This window comes from Dreissena polymorpha, chromosome 15 (genome assembly GCF_020536995.1).
Source record: "Dreissena polymorpha isolate Duluth1 chromosome 15, UMN_Dpol_1.0, whole genome shotgun sequence".
NCBI classification, from domain to species: Eukaryota; Metazoa; Mollusca; class Bivalvia; order Myida; family Dreissenidae; genus Dreissena; species Dreissena polymorpha.
The window spans coordinates 6,368,419-6,379,921 of NC_068369.1; the positions used below are offsets into that span (position 1 = coordinate 6,368,419).

At 38.3% G+C, this 11,503-nt stretch overlaps 1 protein-coding gene across 1 annotated transcript in view; it reads left to right on the plus strand.

The window, feature by feature from the left end:
- Positions 1-2,028: 2,028 nt before the first annotated feature.
- Positions 2,029-11,503, plus strand: part of LOC127860798 (aspartyl aminopeptidase-like) — a 37,163-nt gene continuing 27,688 nt past the window's right edge. Inside the window, exon 1 of the mRNA XM_052399075.1 lies at positions 2,029-2,310. Coding sequence (XP_052255035.1) covers positions 2,029-2,310 — 282 coding nt within the window. The remainder of the gene's footprint in view (positions 2,311-11,503) is intronic.

Sequence of the window (11,503 nt, forward strand, 5' to 3'; positions counted from 1 at the left end):
GGTTTCGTGTCCGCTCAATTATTTTGCTATGTATGGTCGGATTAAAATATTACTTGGCATGAGTATTAACCACAAGAGTATATGTGAAATACTCAACAGCCAGATGTCAAGGTCAAACGGTGCTATATAACTTTGACAATAATCAATGTAAATACCTAATTATGACAGTGTTTGGTGTCCAATAAATCATTTTGCCGTGCATGGTCCATTTTAATGACAATTGGCATAAGAAAAAAACACAATACATGTCGTTTGATATGTCACGTGAAAGAATCGAGATGCTGATGTCAAGGTCAAGGTAAAAAGGTGCTTTGGAACTTTGACAAAAAAAACACAATGTAACAATGTGATCATCACAGTGTTTTGTTTCCACTAAATAACTTTGCTAAACATGTTTGGATTTTTATAATACTTGTCATAACTAATAGCCACAAGTATGATGTGATGCGCAAAAGGCTCAAGATGCTGATGTGAAGCTCAAACGGTGCTATTGAACTTTCACAAAAAACAATATAAAATACTAAGTTTTTCAGTTGTTCGTGAACGCTAAATAACTTCACTATACACAATATAAATGGTTGTCGCGTAAAAGACTCGTAATGCTGATGTCTTCTTTTATTTCATAATCTTTGTAATTGTTATCAAGACATTTCTTTTTCATTTATACCAATACTGTTGTCATGTTATTGGGCGTGCTTTTAAAACTGAGCCAAGTATTGCGAAAACGGGTCTTATGTCTTAGGAGTTCCGAGTTCCAACTTGTTCTCTTATTTTTCATAATCTTTGTAATTGATATCAAGACTTTTTTCATTTATGCCAATACTTTCGTCATGTTATTGGACGTGCTTTTAAAACTGAGCCACGTATTGCGAAAACGGGTCTTATGTCTTAGGAGATCCGACAAGCCTGCCATTCGACTTTTGAAATTTAAAATTACACAACTTTTGAAACTATAATTAATTTTGGTGTTATTGTGTTATATATCATGGGCACAACTCTTAAATTGTATTGCATTATGTTATTATGCTATGTATTATGGGCCGGAGGCCTTGATTTACTCCATTAACTGGTCTGTTCTGTCAAGTCCTGAAGATCAAGGTCCAATGGTGTTTTTGCACTGTGACAAACATAACTAATAAGTCCGAATCAACACCGGGGTTCATGTCCGCAAAATAACAACACCATACATGGTCGGGATTTTAATAATACTTGGCGAGAGTAATACCCACAAGTGAATAATATGTCTCGTGAAAGACGCATGATGATACAGATAAACGTTGCTTTTGAACTTTGACAAAAATCGATGTAAAATTAAATGTCATCATCAGTGGTTTTTGTCCACCATATAGCGTCGCTATACATGGTCGTATTTTAATCCTCCTTGATATAAATAACAACCACAGTAGTATTGTGTGTCGCATGTGATAATCGAGGTGCTGATATCAAGATAAAAAAAAGTATTTTTATAACGTTGACAATTCAATGAAAAAAAATTATTACAATGTTTTGGTTCACGCAGTGATATCGTCATTCTTAACTTGATTTTCAAATTACTTATGTTACGGTGCCAGGCATCCGTGTATCGTTTTTTTTCATCTTAATGTAATTAATTGTGATATGTTGTATTTTCTGATCGCACTCATTCGCGAATCATCATACTCGCCCTGGGAGAGGCAACGTCGCACATTGCGTATAATTTTTACACTTACACACCTCTAGATTCAAACAAGCGTATTGCAATTATCAGCTTATTTTACAGAACAGTCCATGGGAAAAGCACAAAAACGTAAAAACAGTCGTTTTCCCTGAAAGCAGCCGATATGTACAGATTTCAATGGTAACCACTAGACTGGCCAATTACATCTTACAAGCTGGTAAATACAGTCACTGCAGTTTAGTAGAACAGACGCTCCTTAGCATATGTCGTCTGCAGTGCAGATAGGCAGCTGTAATCGTTCCTAGCATAGTGAGTTGCGCTTCTTAGCGTTAGCGTAGCTTAGGCTTCCAAGCACATACTGATTGCAAAACATGGTCTGTAAATTCATTCGGCCGCTAACGCGACCAACTAAAAAGGAACAGAAGATAGCTGCCCAAAACAAGGGTATTGCCAAAAACAAGGGTATTTCTGGTGGGTCGAATGAGTCAACAAAGAGTGTAGTGAGGGAAATAGGCAGTGTTAATTGCAAAGTGAGTGACGCTATCCATGGTGCTCATTCCGTGTTATTCAGTGACCCTGTCATGGATAACTCGGTGTTCGCACCAAGTGCAGGAGAGGCCGGAAATGGAACAGAGAGACGCATCATATCACAGGTCAGCCACCCACCAACTCTGTAATAAGAGTTTCATAGTATCCATGGAAAAGGCGTTGAACATTTAATTTTCGGTCATACACAAAAAGTAAGAAACATTAGAGAAACTTGAGAAAAAAGTAAATGGTGTAAAGTCAGATCTGTGCAAACTTTGGAATGTTGTACCAGACACCAACACAATTCTGACTGAAAAGCTGCATAAGATCGCGGACAACGTTTCGCTGCTTAAACTCGCAGTGGCAGAATCACAGAGCGCCATTCCAAAATAACAACATAAATCAGAATTCACGCAGTCCTTAAAATTACATGCAGGCGCATCAATGCGGAACAATTTAATAGTCATCGGCATAAGTTACCGTCCGTCTGAAACACCCGACGATACTTAACGAATACTTCGTTCTTTTATGACTGAAAACCTACAAAAATTATTTGAGCAGGTAGGTATATTAGTATATATACATACCTGGTTTTGAGCGAGTACATCGTATTGGCGGGAACCGATCACATCCACGTTCAATTGGCGCCAAACTCTCACTAGTCAATGACCGAGAAAACGTGCGAAAATCTAGCCGGAACCTTAGGGAAACCAATTACTATGTGAGTGAACAGTTTCCAAAGGACGTTGCCGACCGACGCAGAAGCTTAATGCCTGCCTTCCGGAAAGCTCGCGCTGATGGCAAGAGATGCTTGTCTCAGCTATGACACCCTGTGCATAGACGGTGTTCCGGTGCGGCCTGACAGCGCAACAACGAATAATAGCAGCGGTAGCAGCGGTAGCACCAAGTAGGGGCTTCCGGAGGCTAACATAAAATTACTCTCTTGGAACGTTCAAGAACTTACAAATATTTAACTTAGTGATGACGACTTTGTAAACTATATTCGTAAATTTTATAATTATTTTATTGTTTGAAACATGGCCAAATAACTATTCTTCTTATGACATCGTTGGTCATGAATGTTAACTTTTTAACAGGGAATTTCAGAATAAAAAATCTAAACGATGTAGTGGCGGAATAGCAATTAATGTTTAGCAATCCTTTGCGAGGGAATTTCTTTTGTAAAAAGTTATCATGATGCTATTGCGTGGTTTAAATTAGATAAGGTATTTTTTTAGTTTAACGGACGATATTTCCCTGGCTAGTGTGTACATCTGGCATTAGCTATTCCCTATTAATAATATTTGAAATGTTAATTTATTTGATATTTCACAAAAAATATAAATCAATTTCAAACAAATGGCAAAGTTTTTTTAGCCGGCGATTGGAACGCTCGAGTAGGAAATAAGCGAGATTTTATTGTTTGGGACCTCACAATTAATCCCATAAATGACCAGTCTTACGCAAGTGACTCTCAACTTACCCGGAATTCAATGGCATCAAAAACTAATTATTTTGGTAAGAAGCTTGACATGTGCATATCGCTCTCATCGAGAATAGCTAACGGTAGGTTAAACAATGATAGTTTAGGAGCTTTTAAGTTCATGGATCCACGTGGTTCTAGTGTCATTGAATACGTGTTACCACGTGAAGAAAACTTTAATCTGATAACACGTTTTAACGTTGACTCTTATTCAGTATGGTCAGATCATGGTCCACTGCTATTTAATATCAAGTGTAATACTGCATTATCGAGAAGTGTTAAATGAATCTAGTACAACACGTATTAGTTGGTTGGATCAGAATCGTGACGAATTTCGACAAAAATTAATCTCAAATTCACATAGGTTAAACAGTATTATCGATGATATCGATTGTAATAGCTTTGACAGTAATGATTATTGCGTGGCGAGATTCTCAAAAGTACTCAGCGAATCTGGTGAGCCTAGCATATGTCCGATACACCCTGTTCAGGAAATCCCAACTAGATTATGCACATTCTGTGCCATTCACCCGTGCAATTGAAAATAGTACTCCAAATAGATATTACACGTGCGTTGTTTTTGCGCCAAGGCGTGTTGTGTGAGTTATTTACAAGCCTTTAACTTTACAGTGGTAAATACTGGCAGAGAGCAAGACATCGTTGGACATCGAAGCAAAATATGTACATATGCATTGCCTTTGCACCATGGTTATATAATTCCAACTAGATATTGCACATTGCGCGCTATATATATCGCAACATATAACACCAAAAAGATGTTGCCCATATTCTGTTAATGCCCCGCAGCGTATTGTTGCACTCATTCACATGCCTCAGACTGCATGATGGTTTATACCCGCTCGTGGACAGACACCGTTGCGCGTTTGAGGATAAATAGAACTCAAAATAGATATAGCACTTTCTGTACTATGGAAAAAATCAAGTCCAATCCGATAGAGCACAGGTGGTGTGAATGGTCCGAAATGAAATATTTTACGGAATCACACGCCTAGCATATGTCCGATACACCCTGGTCAGGAAATCCCAACTAGATTATGCACATTCTGTGCCATTCACCCGTGCAATTGAAAATAGTACTCCAAATAGATATTACACGTGCGTTGTTTTTGCGCCAAGGCGTGTTGTGTGAGTTATTTACAAGCCTTTAACTTTACAGTGGTAAATACTGGCAGAGAGCAAGACATCGTTGGACATCGAAGCAAAATATGTACATATGCATTGCCTTTGCACCATTGTTATATAATTCCAACTAGATATTGCACATTGCGCGCTATATATATCGCAACATATAACACCAAAAAGATGTTGCCCATATTCTGTTAATGCCCCGCAGCGTATTGTTGCACTCATTCACATGCCTCAGACTGCATGATGGTTTATACCCGCTCGTGGACAGACACCGTTGCGCGTTTGAGGATAAATAGAACTCAAAATAGATATAGCACTTTCTGTACTATGGAAAAAATCAAGTCCAATCCGATAGAGCACAGGTGGTGTGAATGGTCCGAAATGAAATATTTTACGGAATCACACGCCTAGCATATGTCCGATACACCCTGGTCAGGAAATCCCAACTAGATTATGCACATTCTGTGCCATTCACCCGTGCAATTGAAAATAGTACTCCAAATAGATATTACACGTGCGTTGTTTTTGCGCCAAGGCGTGTTGTGTGAGTTATTTACAAGCCTTTAACTTTACAGTGGTAAATACTGGCAGAGAGCAAGACATCGTTGGACATCGAAGCAAAATATGTACATATGCATTGCCTTTGCACCATGGTTATATAATTCCAACTAGATATTGCACATTGCGCGCTATATATATCGCAACATATAACACCAAAAAGATGTTGCCCATATTCTGTTAATGCCCCGCAGCGTATTGTTGCACTCATTCACATGCCTCAGACTGCATGATGGTTTATACCCGCTCGTGGACAGACACCGTTGCGCGTTTGAGGATAAATAGAACTCAAAATAGATATAGCACTTTCTGTACTATGGAAAAAATCAAGTCCAATCCGATAGAGCACAGGTGGTGTGAATGGTCCGAAATGAAATATTTTACGGAATCACACGCCTAGCATATGTCCGATACACCCTGGTCAGGAAATCCCAACTAGATTATGCACATTCTGTGCCATTCACCCGTGCAATTGAAAATAGTACTCCAATTAGATATTACACGTGCGTTGTTTTTGCGCCAAGGCGTGTTGTGTGAGTTATTTACAAGCCTTTAACTTTACAGTGGTAAATACTGGCAGAGAGCAAGACATCGTTGGACATCGAAGCAAAATGTGTACATATGCATTGCCTTTGCACCATGGTCATGTAATTCCAACTAGATATTGCACATTGCGCGCTATATATACCGCAACATATAACACCAAAAAAGATGCTGCCCATATTCTGTTAATGCCCCGCAGCGTATTGTTGCACTTATTCACATGCCTCAGACTGCACGATGGTTTATACCCGCTCGTGGACAGACACCGTTGCGCGTTTGAGGATAAATAGAACTCAAAATAGATATAGCACTTTCTGTACTATGGAAAAAATCAAGTCCAATCCGATAGAGCACAGGTGATGTGAATGGTCCGAAAGGAAATATTTTACGGAATCACACGCCTAGCATATGTCCGATACACCCTGGTCAGGAAATCCCAACTATATTATGCACATTCTGTGCCATTCACCCGTGCAATTGAAAATAGTACTCCAAATAGATATTACACGTGCGTTGTTTTTGCGCCAAGGCGTGTTGTGTGAGTTATTTACAAGCCTTTAACTTTACAGTGGTAAATACTGGCAGAGAGCAAGACATCGTTGGACATCGAAGCAAAATATGTACATATGCATTGCCTTTGCACCATGGTTATATAATTCCAACTAGATATTGCACATTGCGCGCTATATATATCGCAACATATAACACCAAAAAGATGTTGCCCATATTCTGTTAATGCCCCGCAGCGTATTGTTGCACTCATTCACATGCCTCAGACAGCATGATGGTTTATACCCGCTCGTGGTAAGACACCGTTGCGCGTTTGAGGATAAATAGAACTCAAAATAGATATAGCACTTTCTGTACTATGGAAAAAATCAAGTCCAATCCGATAGAGCACAGGTGGTGTGAATGGTCCGAAATGAAATATTTTACGGAATCACACGCCTAGCATATGTCCGATACACCCTGGTCAGGAAATCCCAACTAGATTATGCACATTCTGTGCCATTCACCCGTGCAATTGAAAATAGTACTCCAAATAGATATAACACGTGCGTTGTTTTTGCACCGAGGCGTGTTGTGTGAGTTATTTACAAGCCTTTAACTTAACAGTGGTAAATACTGGCACAGAGCAAGACATCGTTGGACATCGAAGCAAAATGTGTACATATGCATTGCCTTTGCACCATGGTCATGTAATTCCAACTAGATATTGCACATTGCGCGCTATATATACCGCAACATATAACACCAAAAAAGATGCTGCCCATATTCTGTTAATGCCCCGCAGCGTATTGTTGCACTCATTCACATGCCTCAGACTGCATGATGGTTTATACCCGCTCGTGGACAGACACCGTTGCGCGTTTGAGGATAAATAGAACTCAAAATAGATATAGCACTTTCTGTACTATGGAAAAAATCAAGTCCAATTCGATAGAGCACAGGTGGTGTGAATGGTCCGAAATGAAATATTTTACGGAATCACACGCCTAGCATATGTCCGATACACCCTGGTCAGGAAATCCCAACTAGATTATGCACATTCTGTGCCATTCACCCGTGCAATTGAAAATAGTACTCCAAATAGATATAACACGTGCGTTGTTTTTGCACCGAGGCGTGTTGTGTGAGTTATTTACAAGCCTTTTACTTAACAGTGGTAAATACTGGCAGAGAGCAAGACATCGTTGGACATCGAAGCAATATGTGTACATATGCATTGCCTTTGCACCATGGTCATGTAATTCCAACTAGATATTGCACATTGCGCGCTATATATACCGCAACATATAACACCAAAAAAGATGCTGCCCATATTCTGTTAATGCCCCGCAGCGTATTGTTGCACTTATTCACATGCCTCAGACTGCACGATGGTTTATACCCGCTCGTGGACAGACACCGTTGCGCGTTTGAGGATAAATAGAACTCAAAATAGATATAGCACTTTCTGTACTATGGAAACAATCAAGTCCAATCCGATAGAGCACAGGTGATGTGAATGGTCCGAAAGGAAATATTTTACGGAATCACACGCCTAGCATATGTCCGATACACCCTGGTCAGGAAATCCCAACTATATTATGCACATTCTGTGCCATTATAAAGTGCCACCATGATCACGTAATTCCAACTAGATATTGCACATTGCGCGCTATATATACCTCAACATATAACACCAAAAAGATGTTGCCCATATTCTGTTAATGCCCCGCAGCGTATTGTTGCACTTATTCACATGCCTTAGACTGCACGATGGTTTATACCCGCTCGTGGACAGACACCGTTGCGCGTTTGAGGATAAATAGAACTCAAAATAGATATAGCACTTTCTGTACTATGGAAACAATCAAATCCAATCCGATAGAGCACAGGTGGTGTGAATGGTCCGAAATGAAATATTTACGGAATCACACGCCTAGCATATGTCCGATACACCCTGGTCAGGAAATCCCAACTAGATTATGCACATTCTGTGCCATTCACCCGTGCAATTGAAAATAGTACTCCAAATAGATATTACACGTGCGTTGTTTTTGCGCCAAGGCGTGTTGTGTGAGTTATTTACAAGCCTTTAACTTTACAGTGGTAAATGCTGGCAGAGAGCAAGACATCGTTGGACATCGAAGCAAAATGTGTACATATGCACTGCCTTTGCAGCATGGTCATGTCATTCCAACTAGATATTGCACATTGCGCGCCATATATATAATGCAACATATAACACCAAAAAGATGTTGCCCATATTCTGTTAATGCCCCGCAGCGTATTGTTGCACTCATTCACATGCCTCAGACTGCACGATGGTTTATACCCGCTCGTGGACAGACACCGTTGCGCGTTTGAGGATAAATAGAACTCAAAATAGATATAGCACTTTCTGTACTATGGAAAAAATCAAGTCCAGTCCGATAGAGCACAGGTGGTGTGAATGGTCCGAAATGAAATATTTTACGGAATCACACGCCTAGCATATGTCCGATACACCCTGGTTAGGAAATCCCAACTAGATTATGCACATTCTGTGCCTTTCACCCGTGCAATTGAAAATAGTACTCCAAATAGATATTACACGTGCGTTGTTTTTGTGCCGAGGCGTGTTGTGTGAGTTATTTACAAGCCTTTAACTTTACAGTGGTAAATACTGGCAGAGGGTAAGACATCGTTGCACATCGTTGGTCATGTAACTCCAACTAGATATTGTACATTGCGCTATCGGAAAATATAACACCAAAAGATGTTGCACATATTCTGCTAATGCCCCGTTGTGTATTGTTGCACTCAATCACATGCCTCAGACTTGACAATGGATTATACCCGCTCGGGGACAGACAACGTTGCGCGTTTTAGTATAATTTATACACATATATTGCCATAAAGCTGTTCAATTATTTCCAAAAAGTGCACGATTCATGGTTTCGGCACATATAACTCCAAATAGACATGGCGCATGTGTTGTTTTTGCTCTGAAGCGCATTGTATAGCTCCTTCACATACCTTTAACTTTAACGGAAATCATATCCTTCTGCTAACGTTAACCGGTAATTAAGTGTCCATAGACCGTTTGTACCTGTGGCCTTCTCGACTCGTGTTTGAAGCAAACGCAAAATAGTTCCCGTAATAGATTAAAAACTTGAGATTTAAATTTTTAAACGCATACATATGGTAACTAATTTCATCATAATATCTGATTTTTAATAAGAATCCTTCATCCGTATACAATATCTTTGTAAACAATATTATTGTATCAATCCTCATTTGATTGACGTGTAATATCTATTGGTACCGTTATTTGTGTCATATCTATATTGAATACAATGACACCCTATATAGTCGGCATCTCTATTCTTCCAGTATTCTCTCTCGGTATTTCAATAACGACACCCTACTGTTTATTTGTCAGAATTTGTGACGCATTTTCCATTCGCTCTCAGAAAGATTAGTTTTACGTGTGATCATGAGCAATATTCTGGTAAGTTGTCGTAATCCACCAGAAACACTTTATTCACAAATTTAAAGATATTCCGATCTAACTTTTTAGTCTTTTAGCTTTAATTTTTAACGTATTTACACCTCGTCTGCTCGCACTTTACCGATATCCAGAAAGGTTACATATCACTATAATTAGTTTAGGCCTACAACCCAAAAATCCGATACCGTTGGATTTTCGTACCACAATCTTACGTACATGTAAAAAATCTTCCAGATTCGAATCAACAAAAACAAGACATTTATAATTGTCTGCATTATTGATCAGATTTTAAGATATTTGTTGGTTTTCCGTTTTTAGAAGCTGTTCTGCCAAGGCAAGAGCTGGGCATCATACAAGCCATTCTATCCAGCAAAACTGACAGTTTTGGTTTACAGAAATCAACAAAGGAGGGATTCCTGAACTATCGAAATTTCCAAGCTATACACACAGTTATTATCTGTGGTGATCTCTATTGGTTCTGTTTGTTTACTTGGATGGAACATGTGTGAACTTTTATAGAACTTTGAAAAGTCTATATATGTCTATCTATAAACGAAAATCAGCTATGGTATAATAAGATCAGATGTGCAAACAATGTCAAAGGGTTGTTAGATTAACAATTGAAGGCAATTATGCTGAAAAAATATGAAAGTTCCCATGCAAATTTTGTCTGTATATCGACAAGTGTTTGCCGATAATTGTCAAACAAGTAATACAAACTTACCACAAGTATGTAAAAGCACGATGTACCTGTGATCATTTTTAGTAAGATAGTGTAATTCTAAACAGTAGCATTAATAGCTTGTTTAGTAAATGCATAATGCAATTAATATGATTTCCGTTCTATTGTGTAATTAATAAATTGGTTGTTACTTGTTAATCCATGATAAATGTTTTATGGCTAGTACAAACCAGCAATGTTAATTTTGTAAAAGGTAATACAAAAACCCACTTTGTAATTTCATATACGTAAATATTCTTGAATGTAGGTTGATGACAGTGTTTTAGTTTTACTTATTTTGAACTATATTTTTATGTGCAAATAAATGATGTGAAGTTTTTTTTGTATCTCCACACAATAATACCACATACCTTTTATATATGAACTGTGTTATGTGTTATTGATATGTTTAATAAAAAGATATGGATGATATAACATGATGCATTATAATATTTGCATTCAATTGTAACTATAGAGCTAAGTGTATGCATTTAGACTGTGATTTTAGAATTGCTACAAAATGGCTAGTTTTTTTGTGGCAACAAAATTTAAACTATTCAACAATAGTTTGCGAAAGAAATTAGAAACCTGCAAGATACCTGTAATTTATTAAATATTTCAATAAGTGGTGTTAACGTTTCCCAACCGTAAGAAATCATTCTTCTGATGAAGTCATGATATACAGACGAATGCTCCAGGTATGGCTTTCAATACGTAGTGTGTGTCATTTGACAGTCTAAAACTTATTGATTAAAAAAAAATCCTGTCAAATTTGTCAATCAAAATGATTTGACACATCACATGATTTTTGATTATGTTAAATCAGTGTACTGTTTGCTAAATGCAACTGCTTTAGCAAGCTGTCAAGTTGACTTGAGACATTTG